Source organism: Tauraco erythrolophus, chromosome 1 (genome assembly GCF_009769465.1).
Source record: "Tauraco erythrolophus isolate bTauEry1 chromosome 1, bTauEry1.pri, whole genome shotgun sequence".
Taxonomy (NCBI): domain Eukaryota; kingdom Metazoa; phylum Chordata; class Aves; order Musophagiformes; family Musophagidae; genus Tauraco; species Tauraco erythrolophus.
The window spans coordinates 61,179,213-61,205,105 of NC_141465.1; the positions used below are offsets into that span (position 1 = coordinate 61,179,213).

The 25,893-nt window shown below is 43.7% G+C and overlaps 2 protein-coding genes across 2 annotated transcripts in view; one reads left to right on the plus strand and one right to left on the minus strand.

Moving 5' to 3' along the window:
* Nucleotides 1-4,899: 4,899 nt before the first annotated feature.
* GABRA5 (gamma-aminobutyric acid type A receptor subunit alpha5) overlaps nucleotides 4,900-25,893 on the minus strand; it is a 55,414-nt gene continuing 34,420 nt past the window's right edge. Inside the window, exons 6-9 of the mRNA XM_009982921.2 lie at nucleotides 13,665-13,808; nucleotides 7,767-7,919; nucleotides 6,142-6,353; nucleotides 4,900-5,202 (exon numbers count right to left, since the gene is read on the minus strand). Of these exons, the coding sequence (XP_009981223.1) occupies nucleotides 4,900-5,202; nucleotides 6,142-6,353; nucleotides 7,767-7,919; nucleotides 13,665-13,808 (812 nt within the window). The remainder of the gene's footprint in view (nucleotides 5,203-6,141; nucleotides 6,354-7,766; nucleotides 7,920-13,664; nucleotides 13,809-25,893) is intronic.
* The window catches only part of GABRB3 (gamma-aminobutyric acid type A receptor subunit beta3), a 205,013-nt gene continuing 191,235 nt past the window's right edge, over nucleotides 12,116-25,893 (plus strand). The window contains exon 1 of the mRNA XM_086609878.1: nucleotides 12,116-12,216. Within this exon, the coding sequence (XP_086466004.1) occupies nucleotides 12,116-12,216 (101 nt within the window). The remainder of the gene's footprint in view (nucleotides 12,217-25,893) is intronic.

Consider the following 25,893-nt stretch of genomic DNA (forward strand, 5'->3'; position numbering starts at 1 on the left):
TATTGCCTAAATTCATCCTTGGATTAAGCTGGCAGAGCTCAAATATCAGAAATAAAAACCTTTTCCATTGTATTTGACTTGTTCTTTTATTCTTAATGGGTGCCAGTAAGGAAATTTGACAGTAGAACTGCACACACTTACTTTCCAGTGCTGAATTGTTGTAATTCACTTTTCAACTCTTTTTTTCATGAAAGCGTATGGGAAAAACCTAATGACAAGCAATTCCTATTTATTACTCTCTTCGGCCGTGACTAAGCTGTGAAGTAGATGTGCCAGCTCACCCATACTGGGGACGGCAACATAGCTCACCCCGCTTCTGAAGTCCCAGGCTCCTTCCAGGGGAAACCAGAGGAGGTTGATGCACATCCAGATACCACCCCAGCCTGGAGCAGGACAAGGCCAAGGTGTTTACTTTGAGCCAGAATCTGGGAAATGCTCCCATCTCCCACAGTTCAGATGCCATCAATGAGTAATGGTCTCCCACACAAACAGCTCCACTGACTGCAGAGAGATTTAAATTGTTAGGTGTTGTGTAGTGCAAAGCAGTGGCATTTAAGTATTCCAGCCTGGAACTGATGGGCTTATTGAAGCATCTCCCAAACTATGGGACAACACTTACCACTCAGGCAGGAGCACATGCTGGGAGGTGGTGGCTTCTATCATTGCAGTTCTCAGCAGGGATTAGGAGTGCATGGGATTCTCTGAGAAACATGAGATAGATGGTTTCCCCAGGAAACTTCAACCTGGTTTAGCAAATCCATGATAACAGAATGAGCTCTTACCATTATTTTCTGCCTTTACCTTCAAAGACAGAAGGCGACAGTCAATATAACAGGAAATGATTTATGTATAAAATATCTGTGGTGCCATATGCTTTTGGCAGGTAATTATCAGGTCTTCTACATATCAAGTAAACTCCAATAAATTGTTTACCAAAATAAAGCAAAGGGCCTGATCCTGTGACCATGTGACTCCACTGCTTGCAGGTAGTTCTGTATTCAGTGAAGACAGGAGACTCCCCATCTTAGTAAGATTGGTCAAATTTAGAGGTCCTGGCACTAAGTCCTGCATCAGAGACCAGAAAATGATGCTGAGCCATTCAGGGTAAAGCCATACTTGGGTGTAAGCAAAGAATACAAGCACAGAAAACTCTTTGAAGCAGACAGAACGGCTCTGGAGACGATGCTGTAAAGATGGTTCTGAGTTTCTCATTCATGTAAGGAAAAGCCTCACACTGGAAGCTTTTTGTGGAAGTTTGAGGAAAGTGCAAAGCAACTTCCGGTGACTCTTTTTCTTGTTTTGGGATTCATGTGTATTCAGACATCCTTTTATCAAGCACGGTGTCCTCTGGAGGTTCACAGATTGCTCATAGTATTCAGCAGTGTAGTAAATACTGCCTCCATATTGTCCCAGAAGCACTCTGGTGCCATTTTCACAAGTAAACTGTAGCCTAGGGTCTGACTAGGCATTCCTGCACTCCACCCTTCTCCTGCAGAAGAACATTTGCTGAGTAGTGGTATGGGGTCAGGAGAAAAGTCTGGACAGCACAGTATCCTTCCTCTGAAAGTGGCCCGAAGCAGATGGTTTGGGGAAGAGAAATAGAACATGTATATATGATATTTCTCTTCTAGCAATCAGCGTCTCAGGATCCTGATATAGTTTCAATCTATTAAGAGATTTGTGCTGAAGTGTCATGCTCCAGATTGAACTCAAACCCACAGAACCCGGCTTTGGTCAGTGACTGTCCCATTAGTTCCTTCATCTTTGGAACATCATTGTTGAGTAACTGTTTTTATTTCAAAGCCCTACAACTACCTAATCTTCCTGTGGAAAAAAAAAATCAAAATCAAACCCAGAAAATCAGCATGTTTTTCATATAACTAGAATGTTTGATATCTGAGGGGAAGAAATATTAAGTAATATTCTTACTGAACAGAAGCCAGTGTGCCTTTTCCAATTACAAATATTATAATAATTAAAAATGTGTGATAAAAATGTTTGAGCCTATGCTGCCTGTAGGCCACAAGAATGGTTGGGAAGAGAATTGAGCTTACAGGTACCGATACATATCTGCCAAAAATGTGGTAGCATATGCCAACAGCATGGCAACATGCTATCATGGGGTCAAAAAAAGGACAAGTCATCACATGGACTATGTCCTGATGGGTCCTCATCAGTCCACCCATCATCCTCAGACACCTGGTTGAGCAAGATTAGTTTGATGCATTATGCTGTGTCACTGATGCTGCAAGAGTTACATCTCATCTGTTATTCTGATGAGACTAGAAATAGCAAGCTGTTAGTAAATTGATCCCTAGCAAGAAGCCTTGTCCAGATGTCTTACCGAGCACACATCCATCTGCCCTCAGTGTCAATGGCAGGCCCCATCATCATCGTCAGCCACAGGAAAAGACTTGAGGGCAGAGAGCAAATGCTCACCTGCAGGGCTGCGAGCGGTTTCCCTCAGTGACTAACTAGTGAGACCCTACCATGCCGCTCATTTCATGGTCACTTCGCCTTGCCACGGGAGGAATGCGCACCCGTATCAAATGGTTATAAGAGAAGTTCCCCAGGTGTGCACGTCCTGGCTAACAGGAATTGTTATGTTTGCTAGCCCTGACAGCGTGTTGGGCTCACTTCCCCTTGTCCCCCATATTCAGCCTCCAGGAGCCATAGCACTGCATTCGTTGTATATCGCAATGGCCATAGGATGAGGCAGAAGAGGTTGCAACCGAGAGGGCCTGTCTTGCATATGCAGAAAGATCTGCTCCCCTCTGCCAGTCACCAGATGCTTTTAGCTGTTTCTGAGGTGCTCAGTGAGTGAATCACTGGGGACACCCAGGACAATGTGTGTGCACTGCACTGCACTGCATCCCTGTTGGGCTTGGCAAAACTACATGCTCTTCACCGAGCAAACACAAGGTCTTGTTGGCTCCCACCTTTTTGTGAGAATAACCTGCATGCAAGAAAAGAAGTAGCCATGAGGCTTCATAAAGTTCTGCCTCCCAATAGACTCTGCAATTTTTCACTGTTTTCGATCCCCAAAGGGCCAGATTCGTTGCATTCAGATACCGTTATGCCCCTTTTAAAAACAAAGAAATGGCTGCTCAAAGCCACATGGGAAGCCTACTTAAAAACAGAGATCCAAATCCTCATCTTGGCTCAGGACAGCACTGTAACTAATAGATGGGCATGCTCCTCCCTTGCACTTCTTTACCAGCTTCCAGTCACCTGCTCAGCCCTGTGGCTTCTCCGCGGCCACAGAGAACTTGCAAAGAAAGAAGAAGAAAAGCTGCGAAAACGAGTAGCTGTGTGAGACTTTTTCTTGGCAATGTTTAGGAATGAAGGGGATGAAGAGGAGACACACAAGAAGCCCAGACAGCTCCCCAGTCCTGGACCAGACCCTCACCTCAAAGTCAAGCATGCACTCTCCTCTCTGTCCAGAACATGGGGCTGATGCTCCATAGCAAGATGGCACTGAATTCTGAAACATCTCAATTCAGCATCTTCACTCAATATGTACCTTTCTGGGCAACAGTGAGGATGCGTCATGCACACACGTGATCATCTGCGTGCACGTGTGCTTTCCAGTTAATTCTTCCAGCTTTTGTAGTGATTTTTCGGTTTCTCTAAAAGGATAGTCGGTATAAGAATGACATTTTGCTATCAAATGTTGAACGCATTTTTTATTTAAACATTAAGATTACAAAAGCTTCTGGAACAAAGAAAGGATGCCAATGAGGAAAGAGCTGAAAACTCAGATTGCATTTTCTCATTCATTGTGAAAGCAAAACACATTGGCAGCAGCAAGGCGTTTTATAGAAAAGTTTCAGATGGACTGTACAAAGACCTTTCTGTCAATATTGTCACTGAAACACCTTGCTGTCATGAAGCACATCTTTTTTTCTGATCACACTTCTTAGTGTTGGATGACTGGTTTTCACTGTGGGAAACAAGTAATAATTATTTCAGGATTACCGTAATGCTGTACTGTTAATCTCTGCCAACATAACGCAATCTTCTTCTTGGGAAAATGTCCAAACATCATTTACTTTACTCTAATAAAAATTTCTACTGCTGTTGTTAAAAATTTTATTTGCACAAATATGTTCCTAATCTATGTTAATTTCATGCAATATACCTCTAATTTTTGGAATAAATACTGAGAATCATTTGAGAAAATTCCTTGGAACGCAAAACGCAAACAAACTTCATATTTTCTTTTAAGGGCAAAAAATTCCACCACCTTTATTTACACAAGTAGCATCCTGCTCCCTATGTTACTTCACTGCAAGCCAGAGGCTCAAGCAGTGAAAATCAGCATAGCCCCATTAGGATTTACTGCATTGCATTAACTTCTAGTGAAAATTGGGCTGAGTAGTTTTATCTGTGGAGTAATGTGCTACCTATAACCAGTAAAGGTGCTCAAACATAGCCCTACGCTTAGTAATTTGGCACATTTACAACTGGCGTTAGTCAGTAACCTATCAGATGACAACAGTGGAGCTCTTCTGTAAAATATAGGTTAAGCCGACATTTGTATGACTGTACATCTGAAGTATAAAAACCACGATATGTAGTACACTCGAACAGTTAAAAAATATAACTTATTTTATTTGTAAACTATCAATGCAAGATACTCAGCAGCAAAGAAGCCATGTTCAATGTCTTCTCATCTTTTATAAAGATCTGTTGCTGTAAGTAATATAATCGTCTCCGAAACATCTGAGGTTACATGTAGAAACAATCAAGGCAATATTATTTGTACATATTATTAAACATGCAAAAAACTTCCTGAAGAATATTGCCCAAATGTAGAAAGTCATCTGGATCTCAAATTTTCCTTGGTAGCATCTGCTTTGTAGGTATGGCTCACATGTGGCTTGAGAGTCCTTCAGTTCATTTTGGAGAACTGGCACCTTTAATAACAGGCTCCCTATTCAAATACGTGGCCCAGTAAACTAAGTTAAAAGTTCCAAACAGCACTGGAAAAATTATCCGGGACATTTTGTCAATCTTACTGATGCTGTTGTAAGTCTTTTTGCTTTCAGTGGGCTTTTCTTCCGCAGACTTCACTGGAGCAGATGCAGTGTTTGAGATGACAGATGGGGCTGAGTCCTTTGGCATGTTTGGTGCGGGGGTCATCTTCCCAGTGCTGTAAGTATTAGTTGATTTATTTCCCAGCAATTCACGCTCTTTTTTCTGCAGTGTAAAGAACAAAACATTACACCACAGGAACAGAAAGTGGAAACACGTTCTCAAGATATTAACCCAAAAACATAAGTACTGTAATCAATCATGCTAACAAATGCCTGTTGGCTATTCCGACTTTGACTCCCAAACAGCTGTTTCTGCCTCAGTTTTAGAGCCTTTACTCAGGTTAAACTTTCCCTATTGCCACAGAAAGCTAAGAGCGGCCAGCCGGACCTGCATCCCAGCTGGCGTGTGCATTAGCAGCTTCTCCTGTCAGGGTGACACGGTCCTGCACCCGCAAAGGCTGCCGCCCCACGGGAAGCTGCCAGGACGTGAACCTTACCCTCCTGCCTGCAGCAAGGAGAGGGGTGAAGGGCTCATCGCCCCTGCCAGCTCTCCCTCTTTGTACAGCTCTTTTGGGATGCCTGCGGATATGAGCTCTCTCTACGAGACCATTTGCAGTCAAGCCTATTCCAAAATTTTCATTTCAGTGTGAAACTCAAAAGTTCATGTTCTCATAGAACCACTTTTTCGTCTCTTTTCAGTTGAGGATACTGTGGTGGGACCCTGTCTCATGGAGCTCAATGTGAGCTTTGTCCTTTAGTTGGGAGAGTGCCCAGGGAGTGCTCTGCAGAGATATGTTTCATAGCATATGTCTGCGACAATCAGAAGTTTGGTCACTGAAATCCCATGCTGCATATCCTCAATGCTCTACATCCTGCTGAAAACAATCCACTCCATACAGACGGTGGAGACTGATAGTCCATCTCCATGAAAAGGCGGCAGCATATTTCCTTCCAAATATTCCTCAATAGGAAGGTGAAAGTATGTCATAAGATAATTAAATACCTTTTCCACAAAGAAGCTGAAAATTGTCCATTCAGTTATTTGAGCTACACCGAGAAACTGCTTTTTATTCTAGGTATTTAAAAAATGTAAGGTAAGCACCTTGATTTTAGCAGCTTCCAGGGCTTTTTTGCCATCCCATGCCCAACCCCTCTTGGTGAAATAGTTGACTGTTGCAAATTCAATCAATGCAGAAAATACAAAGGCGTAGCAGACAGCTATAAACCAGTCCATCGCAGTAGCGTAGGCCACTTTTGGCAAAGAGTTACGGGCACTGATACTTAAGGTGGTCATGGTGAGGACCGTTGTTACTCCTGTGAAGGAGGAAAAAAAAGAAGAGGCAGCAATCAGTTTGGCAGCCCTAAGAGATTCCTAATGAGTTATGAGCAAGCCTCAATTCAGCATGATACCTAAGAAGGTCACACGAACTCAGCCAGTGTTTGTGTATTATGGCCTGAAAAAGTAAGATACTTCGCTCACCAGGATAAAATACCAGCCTCTGACCTCGGGTGTTACTTCTGTAGTATTCTGGTCTTCCCTAGTTATAGCGTATCTAAATAAGTATTTTTAAGGGTAACACAAACCCAGCTGTCACACAAACCAAAACCTCACTGGTATTTTATCCCTGTACACTGATGCATGGTATGTATAGAGTGTCCCTCGCTAGGAGGTACATTATAAAATCAGTGAGCAAACTGTTTAGCAGTAACTGCCAGAATAAAGTAGGATTACTGATTCTATTTTCTTATGTGGAGATTTTATGTATGAAATTGTTGGCTATTATTGATTTCCTTGGCTGCAGCTCCTCCTTTCCCTTAGGCCAGTAAGTGACAAGAGCTGCCACTACTTTCACCTGTGGAAGGATGCCCCCAAGAGACAAAATTAAACTCTCACTCTCACTTACAGATTTGTAAACCTAGAATGGCTACCACCGGTCAGCAAAGAGATGCTAGTACCTGTATTCTCCCCATACAGCTTGCTGAACTGATTTTTGATCAAAGCTACTGACCGATTTCAGTAGGTTTGCACAGAAGAACGACTCTTTTAAGAACAGCGGAATGAACTCTTACATAATAAACTGTTCCGGCTCTCCTCATTTTTCATCTAGTGAAAATTTTGTATTTCATCAACCTTCCCTTAAGACTCTGTTTATTTTCCGCAGTCTTCTAGTGATAAATCAAGTAATTTAAGAGACCCTGAAGGATTTTTCCATGACAACTTGTGTAGTAAATATACATTTTCTAAATGCAAAATCATATTAATTTGTTTGATGGTAATAGAGATAATTGTCACTAATTAAGCTCTGCATAGTTCTCCTAGATAAACATCTTAAAATAGAGATAAACAAAACGTCTTGAAGTGAAATGCTTCAGATGCTTAGCTAAAGTATACAGTAAATATGATAATATGTATGGGGTTTTTTTTTGTTCTAAATCATGCAGTATTTTACCTGAGTGGAAAAAAGAAACACAAATCACACCAATTGGATTCTTCTGTCCTTAACCTTCATACAATTGACTCTTGAGCAATTTCTGTCATAACTTTACCAAAAAAGCCCAGATAGTGTTTTTAAATGGATTTTGAGTTTAAACTGGAAGAGAACAAGGGAATGCCTAGAACATCTCGAGCAGAAATAAGCTTTAGTGCACAGTGGTTTTGTTACAGCAAATCACTTCCACAAGCCAGACCAATCCTTCTCGCATGCTGGGAGAAAGTGGAATACTCACCAAAGACAGTTCTAGCAGGGACAGATTCTCTGTTTAGCCAAAATGACACTTGTGATAAGATCACAGTCATGATGCAAGGAAGGTATGTCTGGATGACGAAGTAACCGATTTTTCTTTTCAGATGGAAATGGGCTGTCATAATAGTATATTCGCCTAGAAGGAGAAAAAAGTGCATGTGGGTAAAATAAGGGAGGCTTACTGATTTAGGGACTTAAGCAGGCCAGATTTCCCCCCTCCCCCATTTAAGGATACCATTCAGTCATTCTTAATGGCATGAAAAATGTCTTGATTTCTGCACTGTGAAAACCAGGACTAGAGGTGCTGCTAGAATCTGCTAGTCTTTGCATTCAGTCCTCAAAAGCAGAAAACACCGGCTGACCACTTCTACTGCACTGAAAAGCTGCAGTCCTTTCATGCACCTGGGATGTCTTGATGTTCACAGGCTGAAAAAATCCAAGTTGCTGGCACTGCCTCAGTCCTGCCTGGTTTTGACTCAGTCCTACAAACAGTTGTCTTACCAGAGTCATGATTAAGGCCATCTACTCTTAGAAACCTGATTTAGCAGCAGGACTTAACATCATTAGGGCAATTGTCACTGCCAAGCCATCAGCCTTCAAGAATGAGAATAGGTCCAGACACTCCTTCTGCACAATGCTTTAGGGACTGCCTGTCCCAGTGCGGGTGCTGCAAAAATTGCAGCTTTGCACATGGATCCTGGGAGGTCTTGTTGGTCTCAGTACCCAAACCCATCAAATTGCTCCTCCAGGAAAAAACACCTCTCTAGTGCACGCAGTTTTTCTAGAATTTGGTACACTTTAGCCCTTGGAAAGATAATCTGTTGCTGGACAGGCATTGTGCCATGTCTTGTTCACTTGTGCAATTAATATTGTACTGCCTGCATGGAGAATTCGCTGAAAGCTGCCACAGCAGTGCTAAATTCAATGTCTTTTTTATATGCCAAATTTACAACATTGCCTTAATCTGGCTTTTGTCAGGTCCTCTGAATTTCAATAAAAGCCGAAAAAAAATGCACTCCAAAATCGACAGACCAGCTGTCACCTTCCCTAATGTTTCAGAAAAAATCAAAACTTAACTGGTTCTTTCAGACTGTTCCTGTAAAACCATACGGTTTTTACTGAAGGCTATTCATTGATGGTAGCTGCTCCCCAAAGACAAAATCTTGCTAGCTAAAAACAGGCTACTATTTGCCTAGGAAAAATAAGAGTAAAAATAAAATGTGAGAATAAAAAACAACCAACCCCTTCAAGCCCTAACAGATCTCCACTCACATTGATATCAAATTAATTTAAAAGCATGCATCATTCAGCTGGGTATTGATGAATCAGAGTAATACCTGTTCTGAAAGATATATTGACCTCCAAGAATAAAACAAATACAGCTATAATCTCTGTTGTGAGACTTGACTGTTAGCCTCTACAGACCAGCTACAAAAGGAAAATGTGTAACAGACTGATTCTGCCTTGAGTGAATAGTCCGAGTTGAGCTGCAGCCAGCATTGCCAAGCAGTTAGATTTGGCAGATTATTTCTAAGTGACAATATGGCTAATTAGCGGAGAACAAGCCTAGAGTGAAAGGGCTTTTGCAGGTATAGCTGCACTGATATGTCATGTTAGGGGAGCTCCGTTATTCTGGATGAAGTTGACAGATCTTGTTCGTGCTGAGGATTTTAGACAGAACGACTGGAATAGCACAGAAATACCTTACCTGACAGCCTGCCTCAATATTTATGACTTTCTTCTGGAGCCTGATTTTCTGGTGAAATGGTTCCCTGAAGAGGGATGTGGAGATGGACAGGGAATGCCGTGAAACTGGGGAGAAAAACCCTGGCAAGCAATGTTTAGTTCCCTTCCATTTAGTGTAATTTTGAACCAGGGATGCTGAACACACTATGGTTTCAGGAGGAACCCCACTTGCTTTTATTTAGGAGCACTCAGTTTGTGGATTACTCAACAAAATATGCCAGGAGCAGCATGGTCTATGTGCCTGTAACCTGTTTCTGGGTTGCTACTGCACTGGGATGTGTTTGAGTCACAGTTTCCCAGCTCGCTAAGGAGTGACGATGTGCATTATTGATTTTGACAGTATGCTTTTGGAGCTGGAATAAAAAAAAAAAATCTACACAGCTTCAGCAAAGCAACAGGACCCCTTTTTTTCCTTTTTAAAATGCAGAACATGAATGCCTACATTTTGATGGCCCTCCGCAGCTGATTTTTACCTTATCATTTTCTTTAATGTATCAAAGCTCTTGTCTCCACTGAAATAATATCACCTCGATTTTGTACTTGCTCTTCTTCCAACCTGTATCTTCTCCAATTTCCCATGCTGTTCCTTCCAAAAATGCCTACACTAGGCACACTTCCTCCATCAGACTTAAGGCTTAAGAAAACCTCATGGCTTGGTTTTTAATGCCCTGGAACCACTGCTTAAAGTAAAGCTAAAAGCTGCCTGAGTTGGCCTTTTGTTTATATAGAGCAAAATCCTGGCTCTGTTGGAGTTGCAAAGCTCCCTTTTACTTCTGTAAGGCTATTGTTTATCCTTAGACCATAAGCTTTCTTGAGCAAGAGCTAATTTTTGTTATAGGTTTATGTAGCACTTAAAAGAGAATCCTGTTCCTGATGGAGTCCACCCATCACTGCACAAAACGATTTTAGTAACAAATTTAGCAAGCACTGAAGAAAAGCCCTAGAGCAGGAATGGCTGCATTTCTTCACAGAGCTATGCTAGTGTGCTGCTGCTGGTCTTAAGTTCGGGGGGGGGGGGGGGGGGCGGAGTTTTATGCTTTAAAAACTGCTACAGTATTTTTTTGGTATCTAGATGACAGAGTTCTGGAGATCATGCTTACAAATTTTGCAGGATCTTACATGCATTCTTCCATTGCCATTATGCTGGGATTCAACAGTGTATTTTAATAAGGCTGGACGAGCCCCAGGCTTGTTTGTTTACTGGATATACCTGGACTCAGGTGAATCAACAACTATTCTGGCAAGATCCTGATGTTAGGTCTGTGAACACCACCATCCCTGACCATGCTGATGCCCATCATGGCCCACGAGAGATGCCTGTGTCCTTTTTGTAGTGATACAGGGGAAAGAGTAATCTCCAGGACAGATCAATCTCAAGGAAAGATCAGAATTATTTGGTGCAAAATGAAGGGTTGAATGCTTCTTTTATTATTTAGGCTTTGGATATTTCAGAGCTCAGGCTCCAGCTGGCAGAAGATACAAGAGTGGGTTTTTGTTTTGTTTTGTGGAACTGCAGATCCCAAGTTAGTGATGAGAGATTCTGGGTATGGAGAACAGAACTGGGCAACCATTTGTGGAAAGCAGCAAGATCCTCTAGGACCCAAATTCCACATCTGATTGTCTTCAGCACTTGCACCACTAGGACATAACAGATGTCGGGCTGGTTGGAAGCAGTGTGAGTTGTCAAATATCTTCTCTTTTTGGGGAATTACATTTGAGGATGTTAGCACAAAAAAAAAAAAAAAACCAACCCAAAAGGGTGGCACATGTCAAAGCTATTTTCTATGTCATGGCTAAAGTGTTCCCAATTTCAAGATTGGCTAGTGATTTAGGAGTGCCAGGATATCTTTTTCTGAGAAGACAGCTAAACTTAGCAGCTTGCCTACAAAATCATCAGAATCCCAAGGGATTGGAGCAGGTCTGGCATTTCCATTTGAAAAAAAGAGTCTGCTAGAAAGAAGAGCATAAATCTCCTATGACATACATAAACATTTTGCCTATGCAACTGCAAGGGCTGTGTAGTTTGACTTATGTGTCAAAAAAAACCACAAAAGATCCAAACACTTGGATTTGTGCAAGCTATTTGTTTTTTCTTTTTCACATTCAACAATTCAATAGAAGGAAGAAATGCCTTAGACGGCCGTTCATAAGTAACCCTGATTACTGGCCTCCTATGAGCTTGATGAAGTCCAGAAAATCCATGGCTGACTGATGCTTTCCCTGTGCAAAATCGGATTTTTGTATTTTGCTAATCCCCAGTCACAATCTGTGTCCTGCTCTTTGTGATCCACCCTGCAATCAGAATCCAGCCAGCCCAGATGTAACCCGGGACATTAATATAAAATCTTGACATTGGAAAACAAGCATTTATTAGCCTAAATCTTAAAATACAGAAGGGAGGTGGTTAGTGGGCAGAAACTTTGGGATTTCTCTGAAGAGTCCCCTATTTCCCTGGGCTCAGGAGTACAAGGAGCTTTCACAGGCAAAGCTGCAAACTGGAAGTGGCCCGGAGCTGACACGCTGGAGCACTCACTGCCTGGGCTGGATGGTTTTCTTGCTCTGAGAAGCAGAACGAGCTTGTAGGAGATGCCCCAGTACATCCTCTGGATCTTTTTCTTGGCAACGATGAAGGCGAGAGGGGAGCTGCCGTTCATTGCAGAAAACAACGCAGCTATGATGGTAAACTGGTAAGGAAAAAAGTGTCTTTGCTTTTCGATGGGAGATAGTGTACTTGTCTTTTTTTCTGCAGTGGTGGCTGCTCTGCCTCTGTCTATATGCTTCTCTGGACTTTAGATATCTTTGCCTTAGCAACAGCTTTGTGTCTCCTGAAATGGGCAAGGGAGGGCGTAAGGCTCTATAGGACGGAGACGTCGGTTGTGTTTTGCAGTTCCCCCGTGCTGCTCGAGGCAAGCTTTCCCTCATTTCATCTCCTCTTTGGAGAATAAGCAGCAAGCTCAGTGGCTCCTTCTTTGTTTGCCGTGTCTGGACAGTTTGAGCAGGAATCTTTACGCACACTTCATCTTTCAGTCCAACTAACTGTGTGTGTCAGCGTACATGTACCTGCTTTCACATCTCCTACATTTCCTGTGGATAGTAACAGTCTCCTAACTCCATCCTATACCTTCTCCTCTATGATCCCGTCTTCGGTTCAGAGCCCATCGCTTTTCACTGGGGACACAGTACACCACCAGAAGACTCTGTCACGCTTTAGCAGCAGGAATAGCTCCCAGCCACGTTGCTGCAAGCTGCGGGCTGCCCCCTTTCCCCTCTCCAAGCACCCCACAACCAGTGGCACTGGGAATCCCCCCCTTCCCTTCCCAGCAGGCTATTTTGCCGGCTGAGGAGCACCCCCACGCTGGACGCCACTATGACTCCCCGAACGAACGCGTTGTGTAACCTGGTTAAGCCCTTGTCCTGCTGAGCCCACGTGACGTGACCCTGTCCCGGCCGCGACCCCCCCGGGACCCCCCCCCGCCAATGCGCTCCCGGGGCCGCCCCTGCGTGGGAGCCTGAAGCAGCAGAGGGGCACGGCTCACGTGGGTGCCCGGCCTTGGGATTAAAGCTTCTTTGCCTCCCTAATGCTGCCACATCTGGCGCCTCCGCTCGCGGCCCGGGAGGAAACGGGAATCCTCAGGGTTCGCGCCTCCTCTCCGGCCACGTGGTCTCAGCCTGGACAGGCTGCGGAGCCACAGCCACAGCCCCCACCTGCCCTGCCCTCCCTCCCTCCCCCTGCGTGGTTTCATCAAGTAAATCATTTTAAAGCGATGATTGAAACGGATCAAACGCGTGGGTGGTGTTTGCCTCCCGGGGCAGTTCCTCCCACAGGGGGATAAGCCGGCGATAGTGCTGGCAGCCTCAGCAAAAGTCGTCGCCAAGAAGCTGCGTGCGGCTTCTCCAGTGCTCCTGTTCGATAGCAGGGGCTTGGACGCACCTTCAGCAACAGCCTTGCGACGTAGCCAAGAGCCAGCATGTGTTTCAGGGCCTCTGCTAAGTAGCCAGGAATCTGCGCAGGATCTCCCTGGCACCCCACCTCCCATAGACACTTCCCTAGCTTCCTTGCAAAATAGCTGGAGCCTGTGGATCTCCCCTCCTACTCCAGCTACCAGCAACCATAGGGTGGAAATATTCCCCCTACCTGTACTGGTACTGATGTTTTCGGTTCCTACAGTTTGTCCCATCAGGTGGTACTGGTTAAGTCGTGAACCATCTTCAGCCACCACCACAGACGTCGTGGTGCTATTAGTCCACACGTAGATTACTTCAGAATTGGGGTACGCATCTGTCGACAAAGGGGAAAAATAGATGGTGATGAGTAAAAAACACCGTGTAGTATTTTAGTGGATCCTTAAACGATAAAAGGTGGGGAGAGGGAAGAATGGAGGAGTGAGAGCGAATGGAGGAAAAGAAATAAACATGATACAATCATGTTCCCATATGCCCAGCTCAAAAAATATTAGATTGAAGCCTTCTAATATAACAGATGTGTGGGATGGTTTGTCAAAGGCTGGAACAGTGGTGGTATAAATACAATCCATCACAACCATTCGATCTGGGAAAGAGCAGCTCAGACCCATACTCACCTATCTGGCAGCTCCTAAATCTCAGCAAGGTGCAACAGGCATCTTGCTGATTTTCCCCCTCAAAAAGACTCGGACAGCTTAAGGGCCTGGACAACAGGGACCTTCTGTGTCTCGTCCCTCCTCCAGGATAAAATACTAAGTGACATCGTGAGCAAGTGCGGGGGTCTGGGGTGTGTGCGTGCTGATTTTGGGATATGTGTACATGGATGAGGGGGCAGGTCTCATGAGCAGAGGACGGCTGTAGCTAAAGGAACCTGGGATGTGAGCGCCTGTGATGCTGAAGAGCAGAGATAGGATTCAGGGGAGAGATTGCATGAAGGAGAGCAGGAGGGGGGAAGTTTGTGCATGACAGAGTGAACAGGCGGTGGTGTGGAAACACCTGGAGACGTGATTGTGGTAAGATTTCTCTCGCATTCATTTGGAAGTCCTAGGCAACAAAGGTGGCAGTAGTACTGCCAACTTATTCCTTCCTCTATAACGTCATTGCTATTTTTAGTGCCTTAACACCTGAAGTAATTATGTCATTACCAGGGAATCTCAGTTTTCTTTTAGAAAGACTGTCAATGTTGGTTTTATTTTTTAAGCCTTCTCTGCGGATAAAGTCTCGAAAAATCCAGGAGCCAACTATACATTTAAATCTATTTTTTATTTAATATAAGTAAATCTCACACTTTTTAGGGCACCCTGATCATTGAAAGCTTTCACATAACATTACTGCAGACATGTTACAGTAGGCTGGAGTCCATTGTACTAAAATTTCTGGAAAGCAGGCAAGGCTTACTTTCCAAATAGGAGGTGAAATGCAGGTAGAGTGAGAAGCAGCCTAAAGTCAAATACTAATATCTCACTTTCTGCACTCTATAAGTTTTAAGTTGGAGGTGTAGAATGTTCTCTTCTAGAAAAACTCACATCCTAGTTCAATGTGATCTGTGCAGGAGGCAACACATGGTGGCTTTCCAGATAAAGACTTGAGAGTCAAGGGCAAGAGATTAACTTGAAGGATCATGTGTGCTGTCCCCAACAGAATGCAAGTTTCATTTGATAGAGCCTGTCAGCTGTCTTGGAAAGCTGCAGCTCCATGGAGGACTTAAACATTTTCACAGGCGGTGGGTCAACATGAGCTGCTGAGGCACTGCAGTGGCAAGAAACATGCTAAAGTGCTCCCTGGGTTCATACAACCAGGAACGTCAATCAGAAAATGGGAAGCGATCCTGGTTCAGGTTAAGAGCAGAGGTGTGTAGCATAATGAGCAGCAGATCATTTGGATGCTGGAGCAGGTAGCAGGGAAGAAAGCAGCATCTCGTTTTGGCTGCTGTTAATCTTCCCATGGCATCTGTGGGACATGCTGCCAGAGGCAGGACACTAGGCTAGGTACACCTTCGGTCTGGCCATTTATGGTTATTCGTACATTGTTGTCCACACCTCAGAAAAGACATGGAAATAACGAGGATAGAGAGGGGGAGAGAGTTCAAAAGAGGGTCACAAGTATCTCCAGAGCCCGGAAAAGAAGTCATGATTTGAAGTTTAAGGAGCTCAACTTCACTGACAAGAAGCTGAGACATGACTCAAGCACTGAGTATGGATACTAAGTTTTAGAAATCTAAAACCAGGGTAAATTTCTTGTACTACTGACAAAATGAAAAGAAAAATTCAGTGCCTGAAAGATGGTTTCAGGTGTATTCAGATGAAGAACAGGACACAAATTCCTAACTGAGGGATGGGGGAGTGGTAATTAAACCATTTTTCTGAGAAAAAACTTACGGACTGCCATCATTAGAAAGATAATGATGGGATGAGATCTTTTTTGTCACACATCTGACAACTGCTGCTGCATTCAGGGCTGGCACTGATCCAGGGTTTGGAAGTTGAGGAACTACAAATCCTCCACCCCTTGTTAGCCATGCAGGACTGCCCACACACCTTCCATGTACTCATATTTGTAGCTGTGCAGTAAAATTACTGTAATTACATCTCATGATCCGCTTTGAAAGGCTAAGAAGGGATGTCTTCCCTATTGCAAAATATTTGCATCACAAAACCTGATAGAATTTCACCTTCCCTTTAGAGCTGAGATACTTTCTCATCTCAGAGATGATTACAAGTTCACAACATGTTGTAAACAATTCTGAAGCCAGATCTGGAGAAGGCAAGGGGGAGGAGATGGGTCCATTTAAAAAGGTACTGCAGAAAGCCCTCCTTTTTAAATGCTTATCTGGTATATAGTATTTATGTGCAGATATCCCCAGTGAATGTTGGCTTTGTGCAGGCTGTTTGCCAGAGAATTTGATTTTTACGTACGTTATTTCCCATGCAACAAAAAAGCATTAGACTTCTTGCTGGGATGATCCAGATGTATCCCACCTCAGCAGTTCTCTGTTACTGCAAGGATGCCAGGCACTGGGATAATTGGGTTTGTCCTGTTTTCTGCCAACAACACACAATATTTCAGCCTGACTAGAAGCTTCCTGGTGAGAGCACTGTAACCAAATTCCACTGAAATTGCGACCACACAGGAACATAGGCCTGCAAGGCTTAACAACTATTCAGACGCTTTAGTTCTCTGCTTTGCCTAGCCTTGGGGATCCTAAAATAAACCAGTGTCTTTGAATTGCAGCCTTTACTGGATACTTAAACACATGCATCGGTACAGGGTTGGAGGCTCCTACTCTGGAGAAGCCCAGAACCTCCTCCTCTAAAAAAATATCTGTAATTCAGAGGCCAGAAGGTGCCAAAACTTCACCCACATCTCGCAGCTTTGCCCAAGCGATACTTTGTGAGGCTCCTTTGTTTTGAAACCAAGGCAGGGAAGGAAGGTTGCCTGTCCCACGCCAGATGGTAGAGAATAGAGGGCACTCAGGCAGGCAAGAACAGAGCTTGAGGCCAGTCTGGGAGGAAGTCTCCAGCCTGCAGGTCCTCTCTCATAGGAAAATATCTATTGCGAGGCCAGAAGACAGAGAGCTGTGCCACTGCTTGGCCAGGAGTAGACTATCTATGGGAGAATGGAGAATAGTCCAGCTAGAAGAGGTTCTTGTGCAGGAGCAGCATGGTTATAGCCAGGGCTTTAAGACACAGTAGGGTAACAGATGTGTCCCTGTGGAGCCCAGCACAAACCGATGCAGCCTGCAGAGATTTCCCCCCCACCCTCCAAAGAAGACTGTCACATTAGGAATAACATGAGTTTACCCCATTCTAGAGATAATCTGCTGTGCAGGATCACATATATGATATCTCATCTACCTTCCACGCAAACAGAAGAAAGCATGGTCTGTATTTTAAAAAGCTGTAATATAAGATTTTTGGCTTAGTGCCTCTTTTCCTCACTATGGGCTCTGGGTGTCTAAAACTCCTTGAGAGAAAGAGAAGAATTGAGAAAATGTCAAAACATGAATGTGAATGTAAAAATATACAGCCACCCTCTCAGTGCGTATGCATCATTGAGAGAAACTTACAGCTCTGACAGGAAAAGGCCACCCCATGCACCTTGATGTGGCAGCTGAACCACTGACCATCTCTTTTATGGTCATTTAGATAAAACCTCCAGGCAGATAAACCTGTGTACTTGTAGCAGATAGATAGTTGTCTCCCTACCTCAGACCTTCTGCCACATCTTTCCAGAAACCTCAAACTCTAATTATCCCAAACTTAACTACCAGAAGCTCCAGCTCTGCTGCTGATAATCTATGCCGTATAATTAGGCACAAGTCATATTGAAAGCTGAAAGTGTGGGAGTAGTCTAGAATAATGTTATTTTGCTGTTGGGATAGAGCAGTTGCTAGTGGAGAGATGGTATTATTGGTCTTACCGAATTGTGTAAAAGCCTTCCTCCACTTATGTAAAGCTTCCAGTAGGTTGCCTACCAGCCACGCTTACTGAAGGACTGAAGAACTTCAGCCCATGCTTTCTAGAGTTCTAAGAAAGGCTTACTGCTGATAAGGGATAAAGCCCTCACAGCTTCCACCTGGTACACACAGGACAGACAAGGAGTCTCCCAAAGGGTGGTAGAAAAATGTAGTAGAGGCTTTGGGTTAGCAAGCTGGGAGAACGCTGCTGGTGTTGCTGTAAAAACAAATTCAAATTCAAAGACACTGAAAATGTTTGGTGTTTATTCTACTTCAAGCAAGTGGGCTGCTTCTCTTTTTATGAATCCAAATAATTAATTTTGTGTTCTTTACAATCATTTTGCTGGCTTTTCAAAGAAAGGGAAAAGCCTTGTTAAATTATTCTTTCCCTCCTAAGCTTACTCTTTCAAAAAGAAATAATAAAGTGTTAGCTGTTGAGATGAACAGCTAAAATTACAGAGAGGTATAATATTACTAAGAGTGAGAAAATGACAACAGACATTTATTTCCAGTGGACATTTGATAAATGGCTGCAGGCTTATCACCTACCTGAATGATGAAATAAGTAATTTCTTCTCATATGTGTTTATAGCAGATCCATTTTTCTACATTCTTACATCCAACACACCACACAATATAAAAATGGTAAAGATCTTCATTGCTTTTCTCCCACCCTCCTCCTGCTCTCATATGTCTGGCAAGTAAAGCACAACATGGTCTTTCTTACACCAGTGGACAAAGGACAGGGGAGCGACCACAGCCAAAGGGAGGAAATACATTAAGACAAAGTCTGACAACGCAGAGCATCCAGTTGGTAAGACCTAGAGGATCCCTGCCAATTGCCTTGGCATTGAGGGGTGCCTTGTTTTCATTTGTGAATGAAACAGTAGGAGCAGTGCAGCATCCTCCCATATGTTTGACAAGTGGCCCGCAAACAGGGAGCCTTCACTTGCCACAGGGCAGTGGTGGCACCTGTGGCTACTTAAAGACAGTCTTCCTTCTCCCCTTTCTTTGTCCTTGGCATTGGAATAAACTCTAGGGGGAAGCAGGGGGGGGGAAGTTGAAAAAAAAAAGTGTTCCTTGGCTCCTTAAGTCAAATAAACCCAAATGCGGATGATTGAGTCCAAACTTTGAGTCTGTGGGGCCCAGGTGTATTTCTAGGACTGATTTTTTGAAGATACAACCTGTGAAAAAAAAAAATCAACACTGATGTCTGCCAGTAAGTTTTCATATCTGCAGGATATGACAGGGCATAAAATAATTTGGGAAAACAGAGACGCTCTGCAAAACACCCCCCAAACCCTTTGACAGACCTCGCAGGGAGTCATAAAAGAAGTGCCCGCATAATTAAGCGAAGGCAACCTGTGACATGTGAGATCGGTGTGCATGGGTGGCCCCCCTGCATGCTTACATTGCATTTCACAATTAAACAAATCGTTTATCCACAAACTGTGTCTGGAACTTTTCTTTCAGAATCATGCTAGTTAGAGGCTGAATTAACTTAAAGGGATACTGTAGAAAGACGACTTTTGGCTCGTTTTCTATTTTATTCATTACAGTTGTGATGTTACCTTCTTAGCCTTTATCATCATGATATTTAGCACATGCCACAGATGAACAGACTGCCTAATCTTGGGAGTATTGCTAATCCCCATCAAAGCCTGTTGATTGTGAAAGATGTGCCTAAATTGCCAGCTTTTTTAGAAGCTCTAATTACAATCTGAATACACATACAAATATCTATCTTTCCATCTTATCTATCCATTAACGTATTTGACTCACTTAGAGGCTGTTAGACAACTCAACAGAGATTTACAACTTCTCAAAGACTTCTGCAGGCTGTAAACCAGTGCTTCTACTAAGCCATCAGGTACCAGCTTGAATCCTAAGAGTCAGGCTGGGTTTATTCTGGTTTGTGCACGAATACTTCTTAACTCACTACAAAGCATCTGTCAATGGTTGCGTCTATGCAACTGAGGTCTGATTTGAGCTCTGTAATTGGAATTTCCCATTAAATTGAGATGATAAGAATGAATCGATGTACAAATGAGATCGCACTATAGGAAGAACTAGTGGAAAAGAGATCAAGTAAAAATGTAATTTTAAATATACAAATGACAAGACATGGTACTAAATATGCATGGATTGGGTCTAGGGGGAAATAGCTTTTTATAACAGTAAGTTATTAAAGTAAAATAGCAATTTAAATACTAAGAGAAATGTATTCACATATTCAATGATTAAGAGCATAAAATGAAGACTTTGCCATAGTGTGATGAATTCTGCTGTTCTTGGAAGAACTTGAGGGTCATGGAAATTACTTTAGCGACTTGATATTATCAGAACTGAGGCTGATCATTTAAACTGGCATGAGCTTACAGCACATGGATAAACAGCATGCATGATTTTAAATATGTGCCACGGACCATAAACACATGGGATTACAAATTCACATCACACAGAACCACAGAATGGTTAGGGCTGGAAAGCACCTCTGGAGATTATCCAGTCCCACCCCCTGCTCAAGTAGGGACACCGAAAGCAGGTTTTCCAGGACCACGTCCAGTCAGCTTTTTAATGTCTCCATGGATAGAGACTTCACAACCTCTCTGGCCAACCTGTTTTGGTGCTTGGTCACTCTCACGGTAAAAACATGTTTTCCTGTGTTCAGACAGAATTTAATATCTTCTAACTTGTGCCCATTGCCCCTTGTCCTGTCAGTAGGCACCACTGAACAGAGCCTGGCTCCCTCTTCTTCATTCCCTCCATCAGGTATTTATGCAGATGGACTAGGTATCCCTGAGCCTTCTCTTCTCTAGGCTGAACAGTCCCAGCTCTCTCACTCCTCAGGCAAGATGCTCCAGTCCTTAAATGATCTTTGTGGCCCTGTGTCGGACTCGCTCGACAAAGTCCGTATTTTTCTTGCACTGGGGAGCTCAGAATGGGACACAATGCTCCTGATGTGAGCAGAAATGAAATGCTCAGAATGAACATTTTTGGAATGGCACGGTATCATCTACATGGAACAACGGAGGACATCCAAGGAGGAAATTATTCATGGTCTTGGAAAAATTCTTGTATGAAAACTGATGAAATAAAATAATAGGACACCATTGGCTGTGCAATGGGCAGTAGGAAGTTCAGTCTTTCTGAAATGATCATTTCTGTCCCTCTTGAAGTTACAATAAAAATATAATTTCATAACATAGACAGTATTTTATATATTTTCCCAATACAGAGTTTTATGTGATCTTGTTGTTGGATTCCGCAGGGACTAGAATAGGATGTTCTGAAAAACATGCTAGACAGGTCTCGAGAGACTTCATTACTAAGTAACAGTAATATACTATACTGATACTAAAAAAAATAAAGCCCTAAGTTAGTTAGGTCAAAATGACTCTGTTTCAGAATGTAATTTATAAGTCACCTCTGGAAAAAGTGGGAATAGGAATGTGATAGAAATGTCTATGGCTTGGAAATTAAATGGAATCACAGACTGTACCCACGAGGTGGTGAGACATACAGAACTGAAGATGCCTGTGAAATTCATTTTGAGATACATAGTTTTGTAAAAGCCGTTTTCTTCAGCTTTTCAAAGCAAGTGACAGGTAGAAGGTCCTGCTTAATTTTAGAAGTTCCAGTTCATGGAGGAAAACTCTAAATGTGATCCAACTTAGAACTCCAAAACATGAAGCAAAAAAAACCAAAAACCAAAACCAAACCCAAACCAAACACCAAAAATCCTGTACGATTTTGCCAGAAAGCAACTTTGTAATTTTGGAGATGTGATTCATGATTAGCATAGGCAAGGCTGCTGACTGCTTTCATACAATAAACTGACTATTTGCAAGCTGGTACACTAAATCACAGTCACACCAATGATGAATGTAAGATGAATACTAATGAACGGTTGTCCTGATAATTCGCTCAGATGCAGTACCTTCATGGGATGCTATCACACCATTTAAGAAGATCCCTGAGCTAGGAGCTGTGCAGAGTAATACAGAATGTCTCTCAAGGATGACTGTGGAGGCAGCACAGCAATTTGAGTGATGCCTCTTAAAGAGGTGCAGGCAGTATCGCCAGTGACAGCGTCAGCTCTTCCCTGCTTCATTCTGCTCGCCCAAGTGGCCATGGGGCAGCAATCAGAACGGTGCATCTATTCCCGAAGCACTAGGACAGACTCCTTGCTGTGAAATCTGACAATATAGGCACCTGACTAAAAATCAGGCATGGCACACTGAATTGAGCTGTGTGTCATTGGACAGCAGGTCCTCACGCTCCACTCGGCAAAACAGAAAAAAAAAACAGCAAAGAAAAACTTTTCCAATGGGGCAGTCCAGAGCATCTCAAATGGCAACAGACATGCAGGTACAGACAACTAAACCTTGCCACCTGTTGTTGTGGGATGCCTGCCACGAGCTGACTGAAAGGGGTGACTAAACAGGGTCTGCTGCTGGCCTGTTGCACATCCAGGTGCTACGAGGTCCCAGAGAGCACCAGGTCATTTTCTCAAAGTCCCTGCTCTCACCTGAGAGCTGACGTTAGGGATCAGGCAAAGCCTTCCTTCATTCACCTCTTCTCATTTCTTCCTCTAGTTGCAGTCAGTATTTGTAACACAGCTTCTTGCTTTATTTTCAGATTTAGTGGTAGCTGTCTCAATCTAGAACTAACCTGAGAATTGATTTCACACCACATTTAATGGTGGCTACACAATTGCTTTTTTTCTGTTATGGCCAGTATAAATATTTGCTGCAAAAGGACTAGAGCAACAGAGCACTAGGATGTGCTGGGATGACATTTAAAAATTTGAAATATCCTGGGACCTTCCTAACCCTATGTTGATCTTTGTAAGCCAGGCATACGGTAATTCCAAATCGGTCAGCCAGTTTGAGCGCTGTACCAACATTTAATGAACTTTGAATTTGCAAGTGCAATATTAAGCAGCTATATTAACTGCTTTATTAGAAAAAACAGCAGGGTCATGAGGAAGATGTTCGAGATTTAATTTACTTTTTGCAAGGTAAACAAAAGTATCCTCCAAAGTGTGACTGACACCATTATTCACTTTGCATAGTACCTTACTCTCTAAGCAATCTTGATTGCAGTGGTTCATTCACTAATGGAATCAGCAATTGCAATCAGCTCCTCCAGGAGGATCACCTGCATTTCTTTTGAGAAATGCAGAGTGAATTCTAGAAAATACTCCATTTGGCCTTGTTGTGGAGTGTGCCTTCACAAATGTGATTATTTTTGGCCACATCTAACATCACAGAATGAAACTGTGACCTCACCATAATCAACAGATGTTCTTCCCACCTACTTGAGTGGCACCAGGAACTCACCCATCATAGCTGGCCTGTCTGCTGAGTTTACCATTCGAAGCATCCTCACTCATAAATCAGTGTGACCTGAAACCAGCGAAGAGTGATTGGGACTACTTGCAGAACTAAATATATAACTCTGTTTCTGGAACCAGTCCCCTAATGAAGAAATCTACAAATCCCAGAAGTACTGCTACATCAATAACACTGCATGACTGTGCAATCAATAGGTAGGTAGAGACAGCAGGCTGAAGTATCGCTATTCAAACACTTTAATACTGCTCAGAGATTGCAATCACTAGACATTATTCCGTACACCAGAGGTGCAGCCACCTAAATCTCAGAAGCCAGACTACAGACTCTTGCCATGGGATGCGGCGCAGCCCCGTATTTAAGAGAAGGGGACCAGACCTCCCGAGGCCGTCGGTGCAAACTGCCCAGCCTCGGGGACGGGTTCGAGAAGCCCCTCTGGGGTGAGCTGTTCGGCCGCTGTCCGCCACAGCGCTTGGGCGCTGGCCCCTCATCGGGAACCGACCCCTTCCCGTCACGGAGAAGGTGCACGCGGCATCATCTTCCCTCTGCATGAGTAAAACATCTCCTTATCTACGGCCATCAGCTGACCTGTTTTAGTCCTCTGCTTTAGGAGGAGATTAACCTGAGCCTAAAAATATCTACTTCTTTCCCTTGACTGTAAGAGGGTGAGAGTGATCAGCTCAGCGGTATATATTTACTCTACAGAAAAATAAATTTAGGAGGGAGGAATCCCAGCTTTGCTGACAGATTTAGCACTGGGATGCTTTCAGCAACACGTCTACCCGCTCGTACAGGCTGGCCGTGAGGAGACTTTCAGTGGACATGATGGGGAAGGAGGGAAAACCAGAAGGCACTTCAGGCTTTCCTCCTCCGCACTCCTCCCTCCCTCCCTCCCTCCCGTTTCCTCATGGAAGACAACAGGAGACAACTGTTTCCTTTGAAGAAGCCGGCTAAGCTGGGCTCAGGCTAACGTGGCTCTCTGTGTAGGGGAGGAGGTTAACGCAGGATCCGGCAGTGTAGAGGGAAGACTCCATGACCCATGAGAGACTGAGGTGGCATAAAGGAGCTGCCAGACTGGAAAATGAAATTCAACTTTCAGCAATGTTTTGCAGCATTTTGCCCCCCTGCAAAAAACCCAGGCGAGTCAGTTGGTCATTAACCTGCTGCAGCAGCACTGGGAGGCTCTAATTGAACCCAGGGACCCATAATGACAGAAGCAATAAAAGCAAGTAATGAACCACTCTATCTTTGCTCAGAAGAGACTATAATTGCTCTTTGCCTCCTTTATCCCCACCTACAAAATGCAGGCGGCAGAGACCTACCAACCTCACACCAGCATCGTGAGAACGATTTCAGAAACATTTATGAAATGCCTACAAGCCATGGAAACAGCCACCTTAGAAAATAACAGCTTATAAAAACCTGGCTTGTAGAGAGGTGAAGCAGTATTTACCTATTTGTCCCATTTACAAATAATATCCCACTTACCGGTGGCACAAACCCGTCATCCACAGATGGCAACCGTAAGCCCTCACTGCAACTTTTGGGGCACCATGAGCCCAGCAATGTCTTTGCAGGTTTGCACCCAAGGGTCATTTGAAAGCTTAAGTACATTAAGCACAGAGGCTCTGCATGTTGTTTTCCACCACTGAAAATTGAATCACCGTTTTCCCATAATCAGGCAGTTGCGCAGCCTTTAAATTTAGGCTGAAATCTCCGGAGTGGGAAACGCACACTGATGTCCATACCATCAGCAAAGCACCTACATCTCCATGCCGCTCCACCACAATTGTGTCTAGATCTCTTTCAGGTGAGATAGAACAGAAAATCACGGCTGAGTATCTCCATGCCAACTCTTTCCCTTGCCTGAACTTTTGTTTCCTTGAGCTCGAAAACACTACCAGTTGAGCTTTTCCTCCCCAGAAAGCCGGAGTGCATGGGCCACCTCCTGATGAAGAGGCTGCTCCTTGGGCCAGCGGCTCACAGCCTTTCAGCTGTGGCTGCTCAAGGGGGCTCTCTGCAGCTGCTATGAAAGCCGCTGCTGCTGCTCCTGGGAAGCACTCCTTACAGATACAAAAAGGGTTTCATCAGAGGCGATCCTGCCTAGCCCTTGGCTGCTGCACGTCAGCAGAGTTTGCAGCCTGGGGCTACCTCTGGCTTGAGACAGATGGGGAAGGCAACAGCTTTTTCAGATCAGGTGGCAAATGCCCTGTTCTTTCTGACCTCCCTTTTTTGCTCTGTTTCAAGCCTAAGGGGGAAAAACTCACTGGCTTCTGAAAGGAGGGCGGGGGGTGGTGACCAGAAGTAGGAAGTGACTGACTGAGAGCTGGGCAGTGTTTCACAGGGAAGCCATCACACACCCGGAGGACTGGATGTGTTTTTAACGTATTTTTAAAATTCTCTCGGTGCGAACAGTAATCATGTATACGTGGCAACAAAGTCTTCGAAAAGTTAATTAACGACAGCAACTGCAAACACTTAAAGAGGATACTAACATAGTTTTTCTAGCCTTTTCCGGAAAGTCCTGAATGTGTGTCATTGTAATGAGTGAAGAAAAACTGACTGATCTGATGATTTCAGGGAGCTCT